This window comes from Falco naumanni, chromosome 5, assembly GCF_017639655.2.
Source record: "Falco naumanni isolate bFalNau1 chromosome 5, bFalNau1.pat, whole genome shotgun sequence".
NCBI lineage: Eukaryota > Metazoa > Chordata > Aves > Falconiformes > Falconidae > Falco > Falco naumanni.
Genome location: NC_054058.1, coordinates 34,340,308 through 34,366,654, shown reverse-complemented (window position 1 = coordinate 34,366,654; position 26,347 = coordinate 34,340,308). Strand labels below are relative to the sequence as shown.

Genomic DNA, 26,347 nt, shown 5'->3' with positions numbered 1-26,347 from the left:
CTCTTCACCAGAGGACAAGGACAAAGCTTGCTGTTTAGAACTAATGATAGGATTTTCCACTTCCTTCCTTCACAATGAGAGTAAGAATAGCCCCTAAGTTATGAGAAGGAATTAGTTATTTGTGTTGATCACCCATCTGATCCATACAAAGCACACTCACTGTTCCAGTGAATCATGAACTGCTCCAAAAAGAAACATCTCCTTCCATTTCTTACCACTCCTACTCACAAAAATGTACTTCTGGTGGATTGGGAGATCCAGTCCTCCTATTTCTTCACTTTAAGACCCGATTCACAGGGCTTTTAAGTCCTTGTTTGTCTGAGGAGAGAGGGCTCCTTTGCCAATTCCTTCCCCACAGTCACAACACTTTAGCCTCACCTGAACACCGAGTGGTCTTCCAGGTGCTTCACAGCAGGTGGTTATTTGACTTTCTCATTGATCACTCACATGGAGTCCGTGCAAATGCAACTGCCAGCGGGACAGCCACAGCCCTACCCCTTCAAATGAGCCTGTGCTCTGTTTCCCCCTCATGGTGCTGTGGTAGTCATCAGCACCACAGGCATGTTTAATTTGTTCTCTCCGACCTTCCCGTTTACAGCATAGGTCCAACAGCTATGTAGGACATCAAATGTCATACAATTAAGGAGAAGAGGGAAGGAAGTACTTGTCATTATTATATTTTGTTAAACAATTTCCAAGAAATGTGACTAGTTTTTCTGCAAGATGTGATGATCTCTTAACAGAGGCTGAGCTTTGCTGTTTGCTCTTTTTTCTGTTGATCTGCACTCAAAACCTGTCCTTTAAGTCATCGTCCTCCTTGTCTGCAATGTTTTCTGAAAGGAAAATTAATTGCCATAAACGGTCATTAGATAAAACATTAGTTTACATTGTGATGTTGTCTTAAAGACACATTGCTGTTGCTAAGCCTTACCTGTATAAAACCATCTCCATCCAAATAGTAGCACTAGAATTGTGGATTCTGCTTAAACCAAATCCACAGTTAAGGGATTAAAATTCAAGCCACACTCTGATTACATATTGTAGTTTAGAGTGATAATATGACTCTGCATCAGTAGAAGTGAGGAAAATACACTCAAATGGAGACAGTGTAATTAACATATATTTAGATCTTGGTTTTAGTGTTAGGAGAAAAAGGAACGGGAGTGGTGGCATCTGAAGAAGTGAGAGGTGGCAAAGTTTCTTACTGCTTTTTCTAATGTAGACTGCCATCTCTGTGAAGAGATTACTCTAGTTTTGGGCAGTACCTTTATCAGTTGAAAGTCCCAGAGTTCAGGCAACTTTGGATTACATCCTCCACAGCACACACAATTTCTTATGAATCAGTGGCAGCTGGAAGTGCATTAGAAAAAAAAATATAAAAGCTGACAGAAAAGCAAAGTAAACCAAAGAGAGGAAGAAGAAGTGAAAACTACTTGGCAATGATTTCAGGACATGATGTAGAAGTGAACTTTGCATACTCACATGGACATGAGTTTGATGATGGAGTCTTTGTGTCTTCACAGTCCCCAAAGGGCACACGTGCGCTCTCCATGCTTCTTTCACAGATAAGAAGGAGGTGTAACCTTATCTTTTCAGTTTCTTCTCAACAGGCATAAGAATTATCCTACTTACTTGCAGAGACCTCAGTGGAGAAAAATGAGGATTGGTAGTGAATACCCATGCACTATGTCTCTTCAAACTTCAGTCATTCATAAGTAATTGCTTTTTCTTCTTTTCGTGCTTGTTAAGCACACTCACACTCTGTGTGATTCCAAGCAATACTCTGTTTCTCCTCTCACTTAATTTACTCCAATTAGGTTTTGGCATCCCTAGACAAAAAGAAGCTACCTATCAGTCAGGAGTGCTTCTTCAACAGGGCAATGCTTGGTGAAGGTGAGATTAAAGTTCCCTTGGATGGAACTGGGGCATGCCTCTTCAGCAAAGCTGCTACAGTAGCTTGAGCTTGCGTGGGGTGTGACTTGATCAGCGACAGCAAATTCACTATGCTAGTCTCATAGCAGAGTCTGACACCATCAGTTACCTTGTTAGGTTGCACAGAAATCACTGTGCTATGAAGGCCTGAAGAGCTTTAGCTTCGAAAAGCTGAAAGGCAACTTCCTTCATATCATCGGGTTATGAAGTGATTGCCTTTCTTTTTAAAGACCTCACAAAGGGAGTTAACTGGCACATTAAATCCCTATCTCAAGTGAAATCCAGTAACAACCTTTAGCAGCAACCTAGGGTAGAGCTTCAAGAACTTTTCTGACACAACAACCATATAGGAGGGGTGAGTCTAAATCCCTGGATTTCTCCTGCTGAGCTGTGGTGAAAGTTTTCGTGGGTATATATAAAAAGTCATGAGTAGATTGCCATAAATTCGTGGTAATCTCTTCAGGACTTCTGGGATGGGCTCTTTGGCCAGAAAGGCTTTAATTAATCCTTTCAGAAAACACAGAATCATGACTTGACAAGACATCAAAAGGCCATTTGTTAGTGGAAATCTTTTACCCCAAAGTGAGATATAACTTGACTGAATGGATGGGCAAGTCAAGACTTTCAGGTCCAAAACAGTACATGAGGATGAAGCCAAATCATCCTTTGGACACTGTGGGTATTGTCATATCTGTACAGGCCACCCATAGCCTCTCTTGCACTCAGTGGAAGTTCTGTCTGGCATGTGATGTCACAGATTGATATCACAATAGCCAAATATCCCTGGGTGGACCAGGTGGACCTCATCTGCTGGACCTGGTCTTCACCACCAGGAGGAGGTCAACTCCCAGAAAGTGATCCTTGGTGACAGGGATGCTAGTCAACACTGTGCCATGAGTTATTCAACAGGTACCATGCACACCAAAGACTAATAGATGTCTTAAGTAGGACGGGCTCCCTTCAGGAGCAGAAAAAAGGAGAATAAGTAGGATGGACTCCCTTCAGGAGCAGAAAAAGGAGAATATCTCCTTCATTTCTAAAAAAAAAAATAAGATCATGACCAAGTAAATAAAAACATGGACATTTTATGAGAAAAGATGCGTGCAGTTGAAAAGATGTCACATACCACGAGGAATCTAGACATTCTTTTAGTAAGTGCTAAGAAAGACACAGTGGTTATGGCCCATATGCACACTGCCAATAACGAAACGGCAGGCGAGAGGTCCTGAAAGCAAGTTTGAACCAGGAGGCTATAAATGCAGCCCTACATAGTAGCATTCTTCAGTGGTCCTGGATTTATACACTGCGTCAGATAACAGAGGCTCAGTGCATGATGTATTAGATGGTGTAGGGGAAAGGGGATTATATTTGTCGGTATCTGGTAAATTTTTGAGGCAGATTAAGTTTACATAAGATGAGTTCCACCTAATCAAAACAGAATCACTGTTGCTGACATTTAAGTTTAAAAATGCTATGAGGCAATTTTAAAATGAAAACCAAAGGAATTCATGCCAGATATGGAAAGTAAATTGTTCAGATTGATCTGTGTGGTCTGAAATCACAGAAAGCCTATATCCATATTTAAAAAATAGATAGAATAGAAGGTAAGAAAAAAAACAAAGAAAAACAATAACCCAGGTAAGCAGGATATGTAAAACTATTCAACCAAATCAAGACCAATGCTCAAATATGTCTATACAAATACTTCCCTTTTAAAATATGGTTTTAATGCCAGACTCATTGGCAAACGTCTTTTAAAAACAAAACAAAACAAAACAAAAAACCCAGAAAAACAACAAATGCAATAGGCATTATGGAAATTTGGTGAAAAGAAGATATTCAGTGAAACACCAACACCTAAATACACATTTTTTTAAAGAAGAGTAATTTGCATTTATACATTAATGCTAAAGAAAGTGTAGTGTGAATACGTGTCAACAGTTGTGTTGCGCTATAGAATTTCAATGGCTGCAGAATTTCATTCCACGCTAAAGGTAATGGTATGCTGTTAGGGCTGTGCTACCAATCACCCGACCAAAAGGAAGGGAGTGAGATGCTGGAGATGACCAGAGATCCTGAAGGGCAGACGAACAGTAACAGTGGGACAGCCCAGTCACGCTAGCCTAGGCAAACATCACAGTGACCCACGGTGAGGCTGTGTCTGCACTGGCAGACTGAACCAGGACAAGGCAAAGGTCTGAGCTCTGGAATGAGATCATAGACTCCACTCAAATGTTAGCGAATGCTTTGGTGTGGGTTTTGTCTGTGTCAGTGACCCAGCTGGGGACACTTTCCAATATGCAGTGTGGAAGAGGCCACCTTCTGCTGTCAGAGAAATTGCTTGGATACACGAATCTTTCACGGCTGCATGATGTCAGTTGCTTTTACAGCCAGAAATGGACCTTGGTTTGGTTTATTTCCAGATCTAGTCACAGATTCTACTTTTTAGCCACTATAAATGATTGCTTCTTGGAGCTATTTGTGAGAGCACTTACAAGAAAAGAAACAAACTGATTTATCCTGAATAATATACAAGACCCAGAACAAGTAGAAACAACAAGAGGCACAAGTTTACTGCAATAATGTTTTAAGGGCATACATAAAAATAACAAGACTGGCAAAAATAAGCCCAAGAAGCTGTTAAAAGGGTCAAATGTTTGCAGTGCCAAAGGGGCTGTTTAAAGAATCATTTAAAAACTCAGAAGTGAACTTAGGCCCTTTGTAAGTCTGTCCACACTATAAAGGTAGGGTTACTGCAGCCTGAACATTCTGAAAAAGTAAATGAGGGAAGACATATAGAGAAAAATGATAACTTATAACAGGGGTCCTCAAACTTTTTAAACAGGGGGCTGGCACACGGATGAAGTGGCAGGCAGTCATCTGCGGCTGCTTGGTTTCCCCCCCCCAACCCCCGGGGGCGGGGGGCAGGGGGTGTCTGTAAATACCGGGGGGTGGATTGAGGACCCTGGGGGGCCATATCCAGCCCACAGGCCGTAGTTTGAGGACCCCTGACTTATAATGATCTTTGCCAACTAAATCTTTCTTTACAAACGTTGCCTAACCTACCTTCTTACTCCATTGCTTTCTTGTATATAAAATCTGTAAAGGAACTTAAAAATTCAGTTGATGAACAAGTAATTGTAGTTGTCGTGGTTTAACCCTAGCTGGCAACCAGTCGCACACAGCCGCTTGCTTACTCCCCCCGAAGTGGGGTGGGGGAAAGAATTGGAAGGGTAAAAGTGAGAAAACTCATGAGCTGAGCTAAAGGCAGTTTAGTAAGTAAAGCAAAAGCTGCTCACACAAGCAAGTCAAAACAAGGAATTCATTCACTACTTTGCATCGGCAGGGAGGTGAGCAGGGCTCCATCATGCATCATGGTTACCTGGGAAGACAAATGCCGTAACTCTGAATGCACCCTGCTTCTCTCTTCTCCCCCCAGCTTTATACGCTGAGCATGATGTCATATGGCACAGAATATCCCTTTGGTCACTTGGGGTCACCTGTCCTGAGCCATGTTCCCTCCCAACTTTCTGTGCCCCCCAGCCTGCTGGCTGGTGGGGTGGGGTGAGGGGCAGAAAAGGCCTTGGCTCTGTGTGAGCACTGCTCAGCAGTAACAAGAACATCCCTGTGTATCAATGCTGTTCCCAGCACAAATCCAAAACAGCCCCATACTAGCTACTATGAAGAAAATTAACCCTATTCCAGCCAAAACCAGTACAGTAATAAATAATCAAAGGCTCTCAGTATCAGAGAAAAAGAAATACCAAATGCAAGTTTTTGAGGAGTACTCAGGAGAAGAATCCAGGGAACTAGTGACCAATCAGGCTGGCTTTTGTACAGCAATAGTTGGTACAAACTACAATGAAAAACAGAAATAGTAGAGAGAAATGTTCTGGGGAAGAGTTAACACAACTTTTGTAGATAGTAGTCGTGCCTCATAAAACTAGTAGATTTCTTGGAAGAACTCCAGGAGCAAACAGATACAAGGTTATCCATTCAACATATTACACTTAGATGTCTAAAAAGATTGATGAAGTACCTCAAAAATGCCATTCCAATAAACTAATAGATAAAAGAAAGGTTCTCATGTAGATTATAGTCAGTTTAAGACAGAAAACAAAGAAATAAATTAATGGTTAATTTTCATATTGGAGGAAAGCTTTGAGTTCACCCAAGGAATTTATAATCTTCAACACAGTAATAAGTGATCTGGAAGACTGAGTGATGAGAGGGCTGGGTGACTGAGAAAGACAAAATTTTATCTTGGGTACTTCAGTCTAGGGATGATGGAGAAAACACTAAATTATTAGATATAAATGGGGTATGAAATTAGAATCATTGATGCATAGAATGGTTTGGGTTGGAAGGGTCCAAACCCCTGCCATGGGCAAGACACCTTTCACTAGTTCAGCTTGCCCAAAGCCCTCTCCAACCTGACTTTGAACACTCCCAACGATAGGTCATCCACAACTTCTCTGGGCAACCAGTTTCCATGTCTCACCAGACTCACTGTTAAAAATGTATTCGTTATATTCAATCTAAATCTATCCTCTTTCAGTTTAAAACCATTGCCCCTTGTCCTGTTACTACAGGCTTTGGTAAAAAGTCATTCTCTGTCTTTCTTGTAAGCCCCCTTTATATATTGAAAACCTGCTATAAGGTCTCCCTGCAGCCTTCTCTTCTCTGAGCTGAACAACCACAACTCTCTCAGCCTGTCTTCATAGTAGAGGTGTTCCAGCCCTCTGACTGTTTTTATGGACCTCCTCTGGACCCAGTCTAACAGGTCCATGTCTTTCTTGTACTGAGGACCCCAAAGCTGGATGACAGACAAACAATGAGGACCATATGCTCCTCTAACAACAAATTGGGAAGGACACAATGAATCCATTACAAAGCCTTTGATCTAAAGCCGACCCATGTTGAGCAAGTTTGCAGGGGAGCCTGGGTCCACCCACCGAATGCCACGGTCAAATATCCATCATGTAATATAAGGAGTTATTAGGATCAAGGCTGGGGCATATGGAAACCTGGCAGCCACTTGGAAGGATTTAGAAAGGGACAAAACAGGCATGAAGTCATTGCACTATTTATTCTCCATGTACAGAACATGACATGCGAGGTTTCTTTTCATGAAAATTTCAGCTCTGTAGCAAGAGCAGAGGGGGCACGTAGGGCATGAGAAGAGACAGAGATCCTTCATGGGAGTTGTAAGGGAACAAGACTGTGTGTACAAATGTGTTTGACTGAATCAAAACAAAACTACACAGGGACTGGCAGGATGGGTTGGTTTTGTTTTCCATTACCCTGCAGAGATTCAGGATTCTCAGAAATTCTCCAGCTGCTGTTCCCCGAGGTCTAAGGGGGCTTTCCAATGCAGGCGTCCTTTTCTAGCAAAATCATTCGGCTTTGTTTTCCTTCTTTACATAAAAGACAACCCCCAGGCTAGCACAGACAGTTCAGCATAGATCTTAATTAGAATTATTGAGGTCACAATATACTTACTACCCTAATCTCATGCAAATTCAGGTAATATGTTTCTGGTTGAGGAAGATTATGATAAGAGAATAACGAACTGATTACCTCAGAGCAACGAAGAGAAAAATGCCTGCTGTTAAAACATAGGCAGAATCTTTGATGTTTGAGCATACAGTAAGGAATGGGTTGCAATGATTTCATAACTGTATATTCAATGTAAATTGAAAGCTGTAAAATGTGATTTACAGCATTAATTGAGATGCGTACCTCTCCTTTTTTGACTATATATGGGAAAACGGTGAATCATTACTCAAAAATACAGCCTGAGGGGCTGGAACTACTTAGTGAGAAGCACTACAGAAAGGGGCATGTCATAGTTGGCTCCCAAATCATCAGAATGATGATTCCTCTCCGGTATATGAGTACCTAGCACTGGGGAAGGTAGCAGCACCCTCCTTTCGCACAGTATCTTTGTGGGTCAAGCTAATGATCAGGAAATTGAAGACCTGTGACTCACAACAGCTCCTTGAATCACCAGGCTACAGGATTGTAAAATTATTTTTACCACCCCTACTGCAGCTGGACCTCATGCGGAAGAGAATGGAAGATTCACAGGATCAGCAACAGATGAAGTTTATGGAAGTTTTGATTCTGTAACCCTGTAAGAAGTGGATTCCTCTGGTGAAGTGGAGCTGTATGTTGTGACCCTTGCTTCCAGTGTTCACTACATTATTTTATTTAATGATGCTTATGTGGATATTGAACAAGTACCTAGAGCAGAAACTCATTCTGTCATTATCGTTGCAGAAGAAAACCACGGCCCAGCTCCCCTAGCCTGACAATGGCATGTTACTCTGCAAGTTCCAGGCTCCTGAAGTGATCTTCAGATCATAGTATCTGCTCTGTGGGGTCATATGAAATGTTCTTTTATTTATAAACCCCATCTCTAAAGCAGCCTCTTCCAATGCCCTGTGAAGTGCAGAAGGACAGGAGGAACAGGTAGTTGTTAAAGTACCAATCACGATGCAAATGGGCTTCATCCAAAAGCCACTGAGCTGAATAAAAGTTCCCCCACTCACTGTTCTTCTTGATTATTAAAACCACAGCAATGCAAGGCCCAGCAAAGTGATGCATATCTAAGATATGAATCCAGATACCGAATTTGGTCATGAATTTGGACATCTCATTTTAGAACATGCCTAGATAGAGCACGATCATACATGGAATTGTTTGTACTATGCATAAATGGCCAAAGAAGTGACTAACAAAAGAACCCATTGATTAGGAAAGGACTAAATTGAAAATCCCTTAAAATGTTCATCAATATTCTTTTTCAGAGGCTACAACTGCCTGCCTTTCACTGTCAAGAACACCAAACACCATTTGCACACCTTTCAGATTTAAAACAGGGTTTATAATGATTTAAATTCTGAAAAAAACCCAATGCATTTCACTACAATTTCTAAATCAGCACTGTCCCATTAACCCAGCAGGAGGAAACAGCTGGCACAACCAGAAAACTCCTTCTTATTATCGCTATTAAATAATATTGCAAAGTCAGGAGAAAACATCACACCTCACAGGTGACATAGCAGAACCTACAGAATTTTTTAAGACCTGATCATATGAACTAATAGTAAAGTTATTGTAATCACAATGCTCTTAACATATGAAAGGAAAGGTTTACAGGAAGAAATATTTTTTTATTAGTACAAATTTTATATTTGAAAAAAGAAACGTGTTGGTTTGGAATAGAAGCCCACCTTCAGGTCTGACACCAAAGCCTTTTACTGATCTTAAAGTGGCAGCTCTGAACAAATGCTCTTACATTACACCACTTTCTTCAGCAGAACTGGGAAAAAAAATGGCTCCTCTTTCTCAACACAGCTTATTACTCAGGAAAAAAAAAAAGAATTAATTATATAGTTAAGAGTAATTATATCATGCATAAACAGCCAATGAACTTAAAAGAAAATCATGTAGTACTTTAACACTTAGAAACAGAAAAACTCCATCACATACAGGCTTATGCACCCTCACAACATTTCTTGCCCATCATTTTCTGTTACCTGCCCCACTCCCTCCCTCTCACTGCACCTTAAGAGTCCTTGGGTTTTCTTTCAGTGATGTATAATCCCTCCTTGCAGGTTTCCTTCTTACCCTTAGAATAAACTGCAATACACTGCACCTTGACACTAAGAAAGGTTTCCTGGACTTCAGCAATTTTTTCTCATTTTTTATTTACCCTCCTATTACTGTCTGGGTGGGTTTTTTTCACCTTAGATATCTATTTCGTGCCAGTAGGAGAAAGGTAGAGATATGAAAGGTCCTTGGTGACTCTCAGATCTATTTTAAACACACACAAAAGTTCAACAAAATTGCTCTTAAGAATGCAAGTTCTCTTTCCAAGGCTTCCAAGCCTGTCTATTTCTGATAGCAATTCATGCTGTTAAGTCTGCATTTCCTGCCACGAGTTTTACCGCAGGCAAGCTGGTATTACTGAAAGATGACTGTGGTCTGTCACAGGATCATGAGGAAGATAAACTGTTCATTGCGGATAAGCCAAAAGTTTGAAAAACACCAAGAGGCAATATTTGGATTGTCTTTCATGCCAAATCTGTGAAGGCCATTGAGAAGGATATTGAGCTAACTCAAGTCTTTCAACATGTTGGATTGGAAGCTGGGAAAAGGAATTTTAGTTGCTTTATATGGCACTTATTTGTTCCTAGGTTAGAGGGTTCATTTTCATCAGATAGTTGCAACTTCTTCCAGTTACCTGTAGCTGTGGCATTCATTAATATTTGCCCATTTAACAGATTTCTGTGATCCTCAAAGATTGCTGCCAGGAAAAGTAATCATCTGATTTCAGGTTTTTGAATAGCTGAATAGCCTGCATTTTTGATACATCCTTCTCCTTGTCACTGATGGATTTATCATCAGATACAGGCTTCCCAGGTGTTGTCTTGCCTTCAGAAAGTTTCTTGACTTGGTGGTCGTCCTGGCTAACATCCATCTTCACATCGGATTTTAGGCTCTGGAAACAATAGTCACCAACCTGACAAAGGAAAACTGGCTCAGTGCTGTCAGGGTTTAACACCACCAAATTACCCTCTGGCAAAAACTGCTTCCTAGGAAGATCGTTTCCCTTCTCTAAGACAGGCAAAATAACCTTTGTGGGTTTTGAATGTCCATGGGGACCTAAAGGGACAGTAAGGTAGTCTCCAAATGTATCCAGGGGCAATTCAGGAGAAGAGATGGGTGCTTGACCTGAATCTGGGACCACAACACCAGTTTGCCCAGGAAAAAACGCACGGCCAGAGCGGTCACTGGAGGGCTGGGGCTCCTGCAAGTCACAAGGTAGCTCCCCAGCAGTGACAAATGGCAGATGGCTGGAGTCGCTGGCTGATGGTGGTGACAGGCTCTCTGTGGTGATGTACTCCAAGGGACACTGCTGAGGAGACACGATGCGGCTAAGAGCCTTTGGAGATTTCTGCTCTTCTGTTCTTATGTTCATGCTATCCCCACAGGCTGGTGGGGCCAGGGAGGCTTCCTTCTCATCCTCAAGGTGCGGCTTCTTTTCCTTCTGTTGTGGGAGCAGGAAGGGCTGTGGAGCACCTTCTCCTGGCTGCTTTTGCCTTTGTGGAGCCTGGGGACAGTCTTCCTTTGGGAGGGTCACATACTGAAGGGAAACTGATTTCTTACAGACTCCTGCTGGGTCCGCTTCCAGGATCTGATGCATATTGGGCTGGGAGGACATCATTGGGCTATACAAGTATGGACCATTGAAAGCAAAGCAAGGGATTGCTGTCTGGGAAGCAATACTTGCATCAGCACTGTTTCTCCTTGAAACAGGAAAGGAATGACCAGCAGTCTGTCTTGGGCAGACAACTGGGGCATGCTCTGGCTCATGTAGAGCATGGTATGAGTTCTGTAGGTCCAGTGTGACAGGAGAAACATCTGTCTTTTTAGGCTGCCCTTCAGGGGACTCTTCCAAAGTCTTCATCTGCCTGAATGCGGGAAAGTTAAAAGTTGCTCATGAGAAATATTATTGTGGCAAACATTAAATATAAAACAAGCTTAGTTGAAACTACAAATAGAAAAACACTTTCTTAGTAAAGCAGGCTAACCTAGATAGACAAAAAAATTATCCTTTCCTCAAAAGCAACTTGTATAGGCTTTTTAGTGACAGAACATTTGATTATAACCTGCCGTGACTTAGGGAGCTCTTTGAAATTATCATCGACAGTGCTACTGTAATGTGCTGTTCGCTCACCTGTCCACAACTTGAAGGAAGCTAGCCTGATCCATCTTGTCTGAAAAGCTGTATTTGTTGAAATCCAGCTGGCTGCTTGTTGGCCAGTTTCCTAAATGTACTTTCTGAAAATTAAAAAGCAGACATGACAAAAGAGCAGTGTCTTGCTGGCAGTGGAATCAAGAACCATACATTCCTCGTGGACAAAGAAAAGAAAATAGGAGAGCCTACAGCATCTGGCAATAGGAATACAACTTCCTTAACATGACTAGAAGGTGTGTTCTGTTCTGCAGAAGATGGTTACTTCAGTCCCATGTTGCCTTACCACTGATGTAAGTACAAGTACTCAGTGAGCCAACTAGCAAAAATGCCCTCCTAGACTTGTTATTTGTGAATAGGGAAGGACTCATGGGAGATGCGATGGTAGGGGCTGTCTTGCCCACAGCGATCATGACATGACTGAATTTAAAATTTTCAGGTTAATGAGAAAAAAGGACAGTAGAGTTGCTACCCTGGGTTTTGAAAGAGCAAACTTTCAGGGAGCTACTTAAGAGTGTCCCCTGGGAATTCGGTCTAGAGGGCTTGGGAGTCCACAAATGCTGGTCAGTTTTTAAGAACCACCTTTTAAAAGCACAGGAGCAGGCAATTCCAGTGTATTGTAAGTCAAGTGTGGCAGATGACCAGCCTGGCTGAATAGGGAATGAAGAAGGGCAAAAAGAAGCCAAACTTGATCAAGAGCAAAAAGAAATTGTATGATTCTGGAAGCAAGGTCAGGCTCTATATGAAGACTGCAGAACTGGGGTTCATATATGCAGGGAGAAGACAAAAAAGGCCAAAGCTCAATTAGAGTTGAAGCTGTCCAGTGTTGTATCAGACAACAAGAAGGGCTTTTTTAAGTACATTAATAGCAAGAGGAGGTCTAAAGAAAACATTAGACCAATACTTGCTGATGATAGGAACCTGACGAATAGGGATGAATAAAAAGCAGAGGCATTCAATGTGGTTTTTACCTCAGTCTTTAATAATACTGATAAGACCTTGGGCTGCCCAGGCCTCTGAGTTGGAGGACCATGAGTGAGAGAACAATGATTTTCTATTTGTGGACACTGAAGTTGTAAGGGAACAGCTGTATCAGCTAAATGTTCATGAGTCCATGGGGCCTGATGGGATTCATCCCAGAGTACTGAAGGAGCTGGTGGGTGTTACAGCAGGACCCCTCTTGATCACCTACCAAAATTCTTGGCAGGCTGGGGAGGTCCCTGCTGCCTGGAAGCTAGACAATGTTATTCCAGTTTACAAGAAGGGCATGAGGGAAGGCTCAAGAAAATACAGACCTATTAGTCTGACATCATTTCATGGGAAACTTATGGAGAAGATCCTACTGGCTGCTATCAAAAGGCATTTAAAGAGCAACACAATCATCAGGCACAGTCAACATGGGTTCACAAAGGGAAGTCCTTCTGCACCAGGGAAACAGAATTACTGACATGTCTACAAAACTTGGACTAAGGTAATTCAGTGCAGGGACTGAAACTTTCAAAACCATGAAACTAAGGCAGTGAGTGCTTGTGGATGGAGAAACAGCTAAGGAATAGGACATAAAGCTATTAAAGTGCTTCTTAGAGTAGGAAAAATTTTCCAGTTTTGACTGTAGAGATCAGGCAAAATAAACTAACTTGAGACTTTACTATAAGAATAAACCAGTTTGTCTTCTGGCACAACAGAACCCATGCCTTTGCTATCTATTTGAAAATTATGTATTAAACCAGGTCATTACAATGAAGGTCCATTTTACAGCAATATAACAAATGTGCAGTGGTTAACAAACGTGTTAACTCCTTCACTCACACACAAATGTAGATACTGTAACTGCGCACTCACCTCACACAAAGGCCATGTTGTAAATTATACTCATTGGCTTTCCATGTATCTATAATTACTGTAACCCATCCTTTATGAACATAGAACAGAATCAACTATTATACAAAAATATGTCTATCTGTGTGTATGTGTTTATTGCAGTGGGCGAATTATTGAATTAGATATTCTTGCAAGATATATAGATATAAATATATTTTACCACAAAAATCTAGAGATGCCTCTACTACCCTTCCAGATGCTGGGGGTTTTGGAAGGGAGGAAGAAGGGAAGGAGGTTCTACCTACACCGCTTTAACCAAATGCTGCCTTAGCATGTTCCTTGATTTCCAATAAGGAATTCTTGTCCTGGTAACATACAGGCATGTGGAAACATTTATTCCAGAAAATCAGGCTCCTTAAAATAAAATTTTCTTTAATACAGCTACCACCCCATTCTAAAAAGCTCTGAATTAGTGTTGATTACTATTTGGAGATGAATGAAAGCACCAGCTGATGAAGTTTGCTAATGACACTAGCTAATGATTTCAGTCAGTTAATGACACTAATTATTTCAGTCACTTAAAATGTTAAAGTACTGAAAATTTTCTACCTTGATTTTATAGCACAGCAATGCTGACAAACACAACACTAAAGAAGTCTCTAGTATAAATATAAGAACGCAGTTATGTTGAATATGACCAGAACTACTACTAAAAATAAGGCATAGACAAATAAAGATATTTGTTCATTGTGGACTAGTAAACAAGAAGAGCTCTTAAGATCATTTGGAGTCCTGAAAAAGAGAGAGAAATAATGAACACATCAAGGTACAGCTCCCTCTTACCCCCAGGTAGCTCTGGATCAGGAGACTCTTGCTGGGGTTTGGAATCTTTTCCTCCCACATTTTCTTCTTCCTGCAACAACACCACGGAGTTTTCAAGATTTGTTTCTCAGCGTGGCCGCAACCAGAAAAGACTGCACCCTGCACACTGTGCTGCCCTGCACAGTGAGGCACCACGAAGGCCCTGACATGTCACCACCCAGTTCCCACCCTTGCACAGACACGCACAAGGCTGCCCGTTGCACACCAAGGGTTATCTCCACCCAGGGAAGATGGGGGACAAGAAGTGCCTCAGCCTTTTTGCCACCCGCAGGACCAACATGCTGCTAAATCTAGTCACAAGACAAGCCTACCTGAGGAAATACTTATAGCTGCAATAAGCAACTATTAGCAAAGTGATGATGAGAGCTGGGAGTATCACTGGGAGAACCACCGGTGGAAGAACTGAAACAGAGAAGAGGTTTTTCATTCTGGTCACTCTTCATGCAAGCAGATCAGGAAAATGTAGGTGGCGTGTCAACGGATAGGACCATGAGGCTTTCAAACTGTTGGGATACCCTCCAAAATAGGACAGATCAAACATGGCATGAACAGCTTACTGTCAGAGCTCCTGCTCCTCATCTCCTTTACTGATGCTTTTTTTATTTTTTACTGACATCAGAGCAAGCAGTTTATGCTAATAGAAAAACAGCTAGGTACCATACTCCACCATGTAGAAGAGGCAGGTGTTCAGGCATCTTAGGTCTGCCCTACTTTGTACAGTCCTCAAGAGACAGGGTCTCAGAGATTCTTTGAAGAGATTTCCTCTGCTAATAGCCATAATGGATCATCAACAACATACCAATTTCTTCCTGAGACACTCATCAAAATTTACTTACTGTCTTACCACTACAAGCTTCCTGAGGACAAATCATGTAAGATCATATCACTTTGCGCACAAGACCATATGATAGCAGACTTTCTGCCCCTAAAGGCCAGAAACAGCTGTATCTTTAAAGCAACCATATAGCCACTCAACAAATATAAAAGTCTGATGGCTTATATTCTGTCTTCTTGCAGTCTCAGGCTCTTCTGTCACTAATAGAAGAATGGAATACTAGAATCAGGAAACAAGAATGATCTTCTGGGCAGGATCTTTGCTTGATTATCCATGTGGAAAACTTCATGGCTGGTTGTACTCACCTTGTGAAAGGAAGTAGGAAAGAAGCTTAAAAGGTCATTTCTGCTCACTCCCTTCACGAGCATTGCTGCTGTGCTGCAAGGGTGCGGGTGGGACAGCTACCTTGTTAGGTGACCCCAGCTAGCTCGTGGCTGGACCTAACTTCAACCCAGCTAGAGAACGTATCTTTCTACAGAGGCATTTCAGCCATTAATAGTCTGCAAAACCCTACAGAAGGAGCCTGCATGAAAAGTACCATTCTCAGTCTCCCAGGTGAACTCCTCACTCCATTCACTCCAAGGCCCCTTATAATCCAGAGGCGTATTCACCCTTGCACGCATTTTCCCCCTATATGCTGTAGATGATGCCAGCATCTGCAGGGTGAGGATGAAGGGAGGTTCATCATTGCTGATAATTAACTTCTGGGGAGCCTGGGGAGAAGAAAGAAGCACAAACGATGAAGGTGAGAGGAACCATCTCTCCCATTTGCCCAGCAAAGAGAAATCCAGGACCGCTGCACTTTCTTAGAGTCACCTTGTCATATTGGTTGCTTTTCCAGTACTCAACTTCGTATCTCTGTTTTATGAAGCCATATCGCAACGTGTGTTTTATCCACCTCAGTTCGTACTCCCCGTTCTCCGTCACTGTTACTGACACATTTGTAGGCGGCAGCACCTTGACTGGAACACACGGAATGTCTCAGAGCACTTATCAACACACTGGCCCAGCACTCCCTTCCACCACCGTGGATAGCTTCCAGGGAATGAAAACAACATTGTTTTATGCAATGTAAGAAGTCTCAGCTTTTTAACACTTTTTAATTCTCTGCATCTCCATTTTCTAGTCAAATACAATAAACCACTAGACCATTAAGTAACAGAAAATCCATATCCATTAATATTGACAGTACTCCCTGTGTACAGACAAGCACTACAGCAATATTTGAAACATCTCTACCGCTCCAACACACTTCCAGAGATTTTCACCTCTCTTGGAGCTACCACCTGATATTTTCACCCACTGCAGGAGTTCTCCCAGCTGTGCTTTGGGCAAAGCAGCACCAGTGCCTGCAGATACACGCAGATGGAGATGTTTCACCTGGAGCACCTCACTCAGCAGAAGAGTCCTACCTCAGCCGGTGCTCCAAGGGCCGCTGCACAAACAAAAGCTTCACTGGCTTCTTGAGAAATCACGTAGTGGCACACTCACCACAAACACCTCTCACCACTGCTCCCTGTCAGCAGGGACACCCAAGAAGGTCAATCACAGAGAAGACAGCAGTGTGACCATTGCTCAGCAAGAAGCTCTGGGTCACAGCCCACATTTCTGCACAGCCGTTTCCACCGATGCCACCTTCCCCGCAGTAACGAGAGCCACCAAGGAGCTCCACACCTATGAGCCACTGCTCCCAGAGCTCTGACCTGACACAGCATCCAGTTGCTTTCTTCATCAGTCCCAGTCTCTTCCCCTTCCCACTCACTTTTCCTCACCACCGCTGTCCTCAGCCCCACTTGCCCAAACAGACATCTCACCAAGAAGTGACCAGGAGAAGCAAGAAACAACACAGCAACTCACTGTTCTTGTAGCTTTCAATCAATTTCTCCTCCGTCTTGGCCCGAACAGACACATAGTACTGGCTCAGACCACTGGAGTTGCTAACAGGGATCTCACAGCTCTGTACCACGTAGGGGACGTGGGGCAAAGCCTTCTCATCCACAGGAGAGCACTCCTCTTCTCTGAGGGGGGAAAAAGTGGTTGAGCCGAGATCAGAGGAATGGGACAGAGAAGAAACTCCACAGGAGAGGTGCAGGCACGCTGCCATGGGCAGAGCACATACACTGATGCCGGAGTGGCCCTGAAGAACAAGCCAAAGAGGACAGAAGTGGTTATCACTTTCTTCACTTCCCAGCTGCACGTCAGACGATCTGCACCGTTGAAGAGGCAGAAAAGGTTCCTGGGCTGAATGCCACCTTCAGAGAAGATGAGAGCAAGCTGAGCATCAGGAAAGGTCTTGCTTCTCAGCCAGCGCTTCCACCCTTGCACAGCCTCACTGCACCCCACGCTACCTTCAGGGGTCTCCCATGACACCTCCGTGCTCCACTCGCTGAACTGCCCAGAGAAGCCACTGCCTCGCCCCGGTCTGGCTCGCACACGGGCAACATAGCTGCTTCCTGGGACAAGGTCCTCACGGCTGAGATGGCAACGCATGGTGGTGGAGAGCAAGAGCGAGGCAGCCTTCTGTTGTTGGAGGAAAGGAGGGAGAGCAGGGAGGGAGGAAACTGGGGAGTTTGGAATATGCACACTTAAACATTTTATTTCAAAATAAGTGTATCCTCCTGGAAGGGGAAGCAGCTTCAAATCTATTTTGCCCTTTTCCCACAGGCTCCCGTGAGAACGTGATTCAATTCCATTTGGGAGGGATTCAGGGCAAAATCAATTCCAACTCAAAACCCAAGTGCAGCGCTTTCTGTTCATTGAAGAATAAATCTTTGCATTCCATTTCGCACAAATGGTATCTACAGGGCAAGTCACTTGCAAACAGAAAGAGACCCACTTCTGCCTCACCCAAAACAACATTTGTTGCACCTCCTCATAGCACCTGAGAAGGGAAAGGCCGTTCATTTGCACAACCTTTACCACAGGCTTTACACATTCATTTGCACAACCAAACCAGGGCAGCTCAGCCCCTCCGCTCTTACCTCCCAGGACTCCCACTGCCGCTTGTAAGTGACTTCATAGTCCAGTGCCTTTCCCAGCCCTTGGATTCCATCAGCTGCTCTCCAGGTCAACAAGAAGCCTCCTGATCTCGTCAAGCTGACTGAGAGGTTTTGAGGTGGGAGGGTCTGAACTGAAAGGTGAAGGCACAGCCCAGGAGATGAGATAGTGAGGACAGGGACGTGAAGAGGGGAAGAAAACAGCTAGGTAAGCTTCCCAATTTCCAGAGTATCTTATCCTTGCCACACCAAGTCGCTCCTGCTTGAGTACCCCTTCCAGGTCCAGCTACTGCCAGAGACTTGCCCTCTCCCCTCCCTGTCCCATCCTCTCGGTGACAGTTTTCACAGTGGAAGTGGAGTTCACTTCCTGACTGAACAACAAACACATTCTCAGAGATGCCTAACCTTCATTGGAAAAGGAGAATCTGGTATGTAATCCTTACCATTTTGGAAAAGATCAACATTTATTTCTGCTTGTAGCATCTTGTTAGGTTTGAAGCTGTAAATATTCTTTACCCCTATTGCCAAAATTTGTGTGGTGTTGCGACAAACCCAGTGCACATAGGAGTCTGGAGCTTCATGTACATCATTTTCTGTCTGGCGTTTGCAAAACATTTCCTGGTTTTCCCTGTGTATAGAGAAACTGATCTGTAAAGATCTGATTTGGAGACCTACAGTTAATGCAAAATTAAACTCCTGAAAACTATTCTATCCCATTCTGTTGTTATAATTTACTCAGGGACTTGTATCCTCTTCTCACTGTACCTACTAGTCCTGCTTTGCATCAGTTAATATGACAAACATTTCTAAGACCAGGATTTTTGTCAAATATCTTCCCATTTCAAAGTTGTGCAGCAGAGTGTTATATTTTGGTATTAGTCTATTTTTGTTAGGTTTTAGCCTAACTCTATGTAATTGCATATTTTTTATTATCGATTATTATGATGAAAAATAATGTCATGGAAATGCACTTTTTACTCAGAGCAAAAGGCAGTAAAGTTTCTGATGATTCTTAGCTTCTTCAAGACATTAATTTTGCAGTCCCAGAAAGACACTTAAAAAAATATATATCCATCTAAAATGTACTTCTGTATCCTTAGTAGTTCTTTTCTGCCAAGGGACCTTACGTATTCATTAAAGATTTCATCCAGAACGTTAATCATCCTTTTAGATAGCCTTTCTCCAAGCCAAGGAGCATCATGAAAATTAGAAACTATATTTTAAACTAGACAGGAGAAGATAAGCTTTGTGTGCTTGCAGTAGCATCCTGGGCTGCTAGAGAGATGTGTTGCTTCTTTCTGTATTTTGCTTGTGCTTATGGCTTCATGCCCAATATATTTTATTGTTCCAGTTCAGATGAGAAATATTAAGTTGTGAATACCTAAGGCCAAATATTGTCTTCCAGGGTAGGGTGGAGTCCCCTGGCCAACTACATGCCAGCAAGCATTATCCAGTATTATTGCCATTTTTAAAAATTGGGTGTTAGTAACGAAATCGGGCATATTCCTGAAGTATGGGTGGGTCTGACCATATATCAAAAGTCAGCTCAGGAGCTGTGAAATCCTGAAGATATTGCTGTCCACTCACCAGCATTACCTTTTGGGTACCGTTTGGGATTTAGTCAACTATTCATCTGTGAGCTGGCCTTGTTTAGTCACTGGCCATTTTGATTTCAGCAGTGTAACTGTCCACACTTAATACCTGCTTGTCTAATTAGTTCCTTTCAGCCATGTTTCCTGGGTGATCCACACACTCCATCATGTAACAATGTGCCAGAGAACCCTCCAAAGATCCAAGTAGTTTTAAATCATCTTTTCCCAGAAGTATTAGCTCCAAGGTCCTGTTTCAAAGACCTTTCACTGATTTCGGCTGCTTTTACGTCTATTAATTCTCCCTTCTTTACAATAAAATGAGGAGTTCTTTCTCTTTCTTTTCTTTACTATATCCCCGGACTAATTAATTTTTTTCTCAGCTTTCCATCTTTGTCTTCCTCTCTTCCATGACTATTCCTTCTTCTCTGTCCTTTCTTATCCTCACAATCAATCCAGTCTGGTGATTCAGTTCCCTTTTCATAAGGAAACAGATGTAACAGAGAGATACTGTTATAAACAGACCAGTATCTCTGGGAGGAAAAGTGATAGCACAGATGAACTTACCAGTCTTCTCTATCTCACAAACACACAGTCTACACATGTTTCTCAGGAGTGATCAAAACGATACTGTCAGTGGTGCTCCTTAATGGGCAAAATAACGGGGGGAATGTATCATCCCTTTGAGGTTATAAACAACAGTCAGGCTCACACTTGTTCTGACAACACTTTCTTCATCCCATTAGTAGCAACCTATATGCCCCATTTTATTTCATATCTATGATTCCACAACAAAATAATAGGAAAATAAATGTAAACGTGATAAAAATAACTCCACTAGCACACTCTATTAATTCTTCCCTTCCTACAAGAGACCTCAGAAGCAGACACAACTTTTACTTTAACCCAATGGCAGAACGAGGTGGCCGTGCTTTCTGAACACCTGACTGCTGGTCCCTGGGATTCCAAGTTGTGGCCAGTTTCCCTTTGGACTTTTATCCAGCACAGCACATATCAGGTACTTACATTATAATGTCATCCCTTTGATAAAGAGTCATACCAACGAGCGCACGAGCCTCTGAATGCTCCATCCATGTGCAGGTCACCTGTGAGTTGTAGTCATTGTAGCAGCTCAAGCTTTTCATAGGGATACTCTCTGAGAAAGGAATTCAAGCAAAAAACCACATAGTGATTAGAAATAGTGAGATATGTCAGGAGGTACAGTGATTCTGCCAGCAGAACAGGGAAGGCACTGTTAACTATGTTCTCCTCATGGCACCAGGAAATTACTTTTTTTGAAAATATGTAGTTATGGCCCTCCTGTGCATTTCCACGATACACGAGTGCCCAAACCAAGCTACAACAATGAAGTGAGACTTTTGCACCTGCAAGCCACATAATTCTAGCCAAGGTATCAATTCCCAAGCACTGATAGTTTCCAGGGATTAGTAGATACCTTGGTCAGCAGGCATATGGTGATCATCTCACCTTTGTGTGCTGCTGTATGGGACTTCTTTGCCACTAACCTCCTAGTGAAGGTTATGACAGTGGAAAGGTATATTTAGGAGTGAGATGCTCTGGGAAGAATCTTGTTATGACTCAGAAGAATGCCCGAACTAATTTGTTGGAATTAGATTTATGACCCAGAAATGGCCAGACCTCTCATCAGGGACAACTTTTTTTTTTTTTAACCTCACAACTGTGACGTGGGAAAATACATGCTGATCCTGGTACATACACTACAAAGCAAGTTGCTTCCTTCTCTTTTTTCATTTTCTCTGAAGGTAATATCTGTGCTGCAGGATTGGGATATGACCTTCAGATGACAGAGATGACTGTGCAAACATGAGTGTGCTCTCTCTAATTTTTCTTGATGAGCACTACTATCAGCTTGTTTGGGGGGAGCTTTTTACAGGTAAAAAACACCAGAAAATTATCATGGTGCCTTAGCTAGCAAATATAACAGGGACCTTACTTTGATCTTCTACTGGAAAACCAGCGCAAAGTCAGTTCTACAGAGCTCCTTGCATAAGCAGAAAATAGAGCATCCTGCATAGAAAGGGATGGTCTGAAGGTAAGCTAAGGCTCAAAATGTGAAGAGATCAGTCCGACCTACACTGTAATACATTTTCCCACAGAGATCTCAAAGCAAGATGTCCTGCAGCTGACACTGGGCCAGGCAGCATAACTGCCCCAGCTACCGCAGACATCAGGCATTGGCATCTGTCTTGGAAAAGGTAGGTGTCCGTGAGGCACACCTGCTGACAGCTCTTACTGTGGTATGTTTAGGATGGCTACAGGAGCTACTGGTCTCTGCTCCTGTCCACTACCATCTGCATCATGCCCTGATGCAGACATGCTGCACTGGGTGATCCAAGGAGATACTTCCCATTCCCAGCTCTGATAAATCAAATTAGGGGGAGGGGGAGGGGAGGGGAGGGGGAGGGGAGGGGAGGGGAGGGGAGGGGAGGGGAGGGGAGGGGGAGGGGAGGGGAGGGGAGGGGAGGGGAGGGAAGGGAAGGGAAGGGAAGGGAAGGGAAGGGAAGGGAAGGGAAGGGAAGGGAAGGGAAGGGAAGGGAAGGGAAGGGAAGGGAAGGGAAGGGAAGGGAAGGGAAGGGAAGGGAAGGGAAGGGAAGGGAAGGGAAGGGAAGGGAAGGGAAGGGAAGGGAAGGGAAGGGAAGGGAAGGGAAGGGAAGGGAAGGGAAGGGAAGGGAAGGGAAGGGAAGGGAAGGGAAGGGAAGGGAAGGGAAGGGAAGGGAAGGGAAGGGAAGGGAAGGGAAGGGAAGGGAAGGGAAGGGAAGGGAAGAAAGAAAAGGAGCTGTCATTGCATCAGAAAAGGAAAGAGATTAAACTCAGAAACACAAGCAATGGATATGGCAGAGGGTCTTTTTTATCTGTCAGCAATTCCACAAGAGGAAAATCAGGGCATTTGGAAGCTGTTGTTGGTAGCCCCCCCCTCCTTGTGTCTGTCCACTTGTCTCTGCTCCTGTCCACTACCGTCTGCATCATGCAGCCTGTCATTTTCCTGTTTCTACTAACTATCACACCCTATTCCTCCTTCCTATTCACTCATTAACCAGTCAGCTTGTTCTTCTCATCCATTTGTCCAGTATTTCGCCTGTCCATACCACCAACATACAACTGATTCGTCTGCACATGCTTCTGCTACACACTGATTGTGATCAAGATGTCTGTTCTCCTACAGCATAGAAGATGGTGGCAGAAGGAAGCAGAAAAGCAAGCAGAAAATGAGGAAGAGCATTAGCTGAAAGAAGATGACAGACACAAAAAGAAAGGCAATAACGGAAGGATAAAAGAGAACATAGATTTGAAACTCACCTCGAATGGCTTGGACACTGAAGACCAAATACAGATTCAGCAGAAGGGTTAAAATCTCTTTCATGTTCATACTGTTCTTTGCACGCAAGCTTGATTCTAATTCAGACAGCAATTGTTTTCATTGCCCACTGGCTACTCTCTTGCTCTGCTTATGTGGAGCTTCTTGTTTTCATTTCATATAAAAAGAAGTAAAACTGAATTAGGGAACTTCTTTAGGCTTTGTGTTGGCCTGCTATTCAGAAAGAACATCTACCAAATATTTATTGTAGGACAAAATCCATGTCTTCTTATTGTGTGAGCTTGCGATATGAGCAAAGAATGAAGAAGTAAACGCGCATTTCCAAGGGAGTGCAGGGATTCTTTCAGCTGAGTAGCAACAAGAAACAATCCTAATCTGTGAAGATAACTCAGCCTTCAAATTCATTCATCCTTCTGCTCTTCATGCTCAAAGCCTTCCTAATGAATGGCAATAGTGTTCTGTTTTCACCTTTCCTTAAAACTATGATCTCCAACCCAGCAGCTCCTGGGAGCTACAGGGGTTGAATTTCTATATTCATTCACTTTCAGATTTCTCTTCAATGTGCTGCTTCACCAGATGCTCCCCAAACAAGTTGCAAATTGTAGAAATAATACTAGAGAAACTATTTCTTTTTGTGTGTGTGTGATTGCTGAAAATGAGAGTAGATTGAGTGGTTCAAAGACCATGGACCACATTGTTCAATACTGGTATTCAAGTCCTTTTGACCATCTCTCATTGCCCTCTCAAAAGTATAATAAATTCACCTACTCGAGAATGTTACAGAGCTGAGACTCTTTTCTACTTTAGGGGAGCACAGAAAAAACTCCTTTTCAATTCCTACTGACTTTCAGATTTCTGAACACTTCCTTATACCAGAAAGAGCTGGCTGAGCCCTTGAATAAACATTTCAGTTAAGGAACACCTTAATGACTCACAAACCCTTGTATGAAGGCAGACTGTGCCATTTTGTTTTCCCCAAAGAGAAAGAAGTTTCCTTACCTGGATCCAGAGCTGTCTGTGAGCCAAATGACTTCAACTTGATGGGTGACCCTCCCTGTCCAGCCTCCCCCCACAGCATCAGAAACCACTGATACAAAACCCAGCAAAACCGCACTTCCCTAGAGCTGGAGAGAGAAGATATAAAACAAACACAGGATTTTCTTGGCAAGTAAGTCTTCAGAATAACTGCTATATCTTTTATGCACCCCAAATGGCACTTTCAAAGATGATAACCGCGCCCTTTCAAGGAAAGTCTGTGTAATTGCCTGTGAAATAGGAAGTCTGTACTTCCTATATTAGCCTCCAAAGCACCCACTTAGATGGGACTGGTTAACTGGGAAGACAGGAAAGAAGTTTGTCATTGCCAGTCTGCAGTGTTAACAATTACCAGATCATGCGACTAATGTATTTTCAGAAAAAAGAGGACTGACTGCAGCAGAAGTGAGAAAGACTAAGACAGACTTCTGTTTTTTACTCCAGTGATGTTTCTTGATTTACTCTAGGCTAGGCAATCTTCAAGGCAGGGATCACTTTGTACTTTATGTTTATTTGCACATATATGGGGGGCAGGGACAGACACAGGGGATGGGGGACAGACAGCGGGAGAACTACCTTTACCTGTGTAATCTTTTCAGTGGTATTCTAAAAAGTAAGTTTTATCTATTCAACAACAATTAATAATACATTATGAGTATTACAGTACATAGAGGGGGAAAAAAAGAAAACTGGTGGGAAGAGTTGATCTGAAATTATCCTACATCCAAGGCAGGTCACTGTTTTAAATCCAGCTTTAAAGCTTAACACAGTAGCCATCATTAGTAAGATCTATAGGAAAGTTAAGTAGACATAAGGGAAAGACAAATTCAAGGTTTGCAGTCTCAGGAGTAAACTACAGGGCACTAAGATGAGTCCCCAGATACAGAATGTAACTGCCAGAGTCTGTCTGTCCTACACTGCTACTACACCTTCTCTAAATCCCTATAGTACTGACCTAAACCACAGGTAGCACAGTTGGGCTCTTACAAGAACCGCATCAATATACAAGGAACAAAATGTAGCTTATGAATAAGGGAAATGTGGAGAGCAAGCAGGAGAATATGAAATATCTGAAGAAATTGTGTGGGACAAATCATTGGGACTATCAGGAGGTGTGCATATAAAGCCCGCAGATGAGGGCAATATGCAGCTTTGCTGGATGGGCAGAATTTACTTTGCATTAAAGTATATGGGCAGAAAAGAATTCTCCTGCTTTGATTTCCAGAGGGCAGTAAGTTTATGTATCTTCTCCCCCTACCCTTAGAAAAGAGGTTTCTTGTTTCCCAGCAGACATTTTCCCTCCCTTGCTCACGCAAACAGCTCCTCCATCTTCAGACTGGCTGAGCTGCTGGTTACATACCTCATGGGATCTGGCAGTCAGCGAAAATCTTCAGATGTTATTTGCTCAGCTGAACTCCAGGAACAGGTAATGAGTAATCCTGCACACCAGGATCCTGCACACCAGAAGCTTTGCAGGCCGTGCATGCCAGTTTTAGGTTTCAAATTTATAATGCACTCTCTAACGTAGGACAAGGGGTCAGAATACCAACATTATCATTGCATATTGCTTCATCTCCTTCCCAAACTGCATTGCTACAATGACTTAGAAGTGGGAAGTTACATTTTGTAACATTTTAGTAAAACGACATCAACTAAAACCTTCCATAGTTGGGAAAAAGGAACACATAAAGTGTGTCTCTTCTGAATAAATGTTATCTACCTCTGCAATGTAATATGCATGGATTCTTCAGGTACCTGGACAGCAGATATGGCCTGTAGCACATCTTACAGCTCTTTGGAGAGTGCATTTTTTCATACAAGTCTGCACAGGACTGGTATACTGCTAGAACTATGCACTTGAAGTGTCAAGTAAGAAATGATTTATGCATCCCAATATAGCAAACTATATGCTTATCTCTAAATATAAACCCTTTCCTTTATTTCCAATATACTTCTATGCATAAATGCAGGGCTACAAATAATAGAATATTATGGCTTATCTATATAAATAAGTTTATGTATACATAGCAGGAAGAAAAAAAAAGTTTAAAGGGTAAGTCACCTTAAAAACTTTTGTTGCTGTTGAAGATCTTGTTACCTGACAGCATTACAGGTAACATCTAGGAAAAAGAG

At 42.6% G+C, this 26,347-nt stretch overlaps 1 protein-coding gene across 3 annotated transcripts; it reads right to left on the bottom strand.

The window, feature by feature from the left end:
• Nucleotides 1–7,002: 7,002 nt before the first annotated feature.
• CSF2RB (colony stimulating factor 2 receptor subunit beta) lies at nucleotides 7,003–25,787 on the bottom strand. Of its 3 annotated transcripts, XM_040594751.1 has the most exons (15): nucleotides 25,575–25,787; nucleotides 24,179–24,303; nucleotides 23,161–23,322; nucleotides 20,848–20,977; nucleotides 18,676–18,860; nucleotides 18,218–18,366; nucleotides 17,585–17,756; nucleotides 17,356–17,488; nucleotides 17,094–17,254; nucleotides 16,053–16,198; nucleotides 15,775–15,949; nucleotides 14,713–14,803; nucleotides 14,363–14,432; nucleotides 11,681–11,784; nucleotides 7,003–11,414 (listed from the first exon to the last, which is right to left on the bottom strand). In XM_040594751.1, the coding sequence occupies exons 3-15, from the start codon at nucleotides 23,228–23,230 to the stop codon at nucleotides 10,217–10,219; spliced, it is 2,784 nt and encodes a 927-aa protein (XP_040450685.1). In that variant the 5' UTR covers nucleotides 23,231–23,322; nucleotides 24,179–24,303; nucleotides 25,575–25,787; the 3' UTR covers nucleotides 7,003–10,216. The 3 variants fall into 3 exon arrangements, with proteins under 3 accessions (XP_040450685.1, XP_040450684.1, XP_040450686.1); XM_040594750.1 differs by lacking the exon at nucleotides 25,575–25,787 and having other exon boundaries at nucleotides 24,179–25,532; XM_040594752.1 differs by lacking the exon at nucleotides 25,575–25,787 and having other exon boundaries at nucleotides 23,161–23,319; nucleotides 24,179–25,532.
• Between the last annotated feature and the right edge of the window lie 560 nt (nucleotides 25,788–26,347).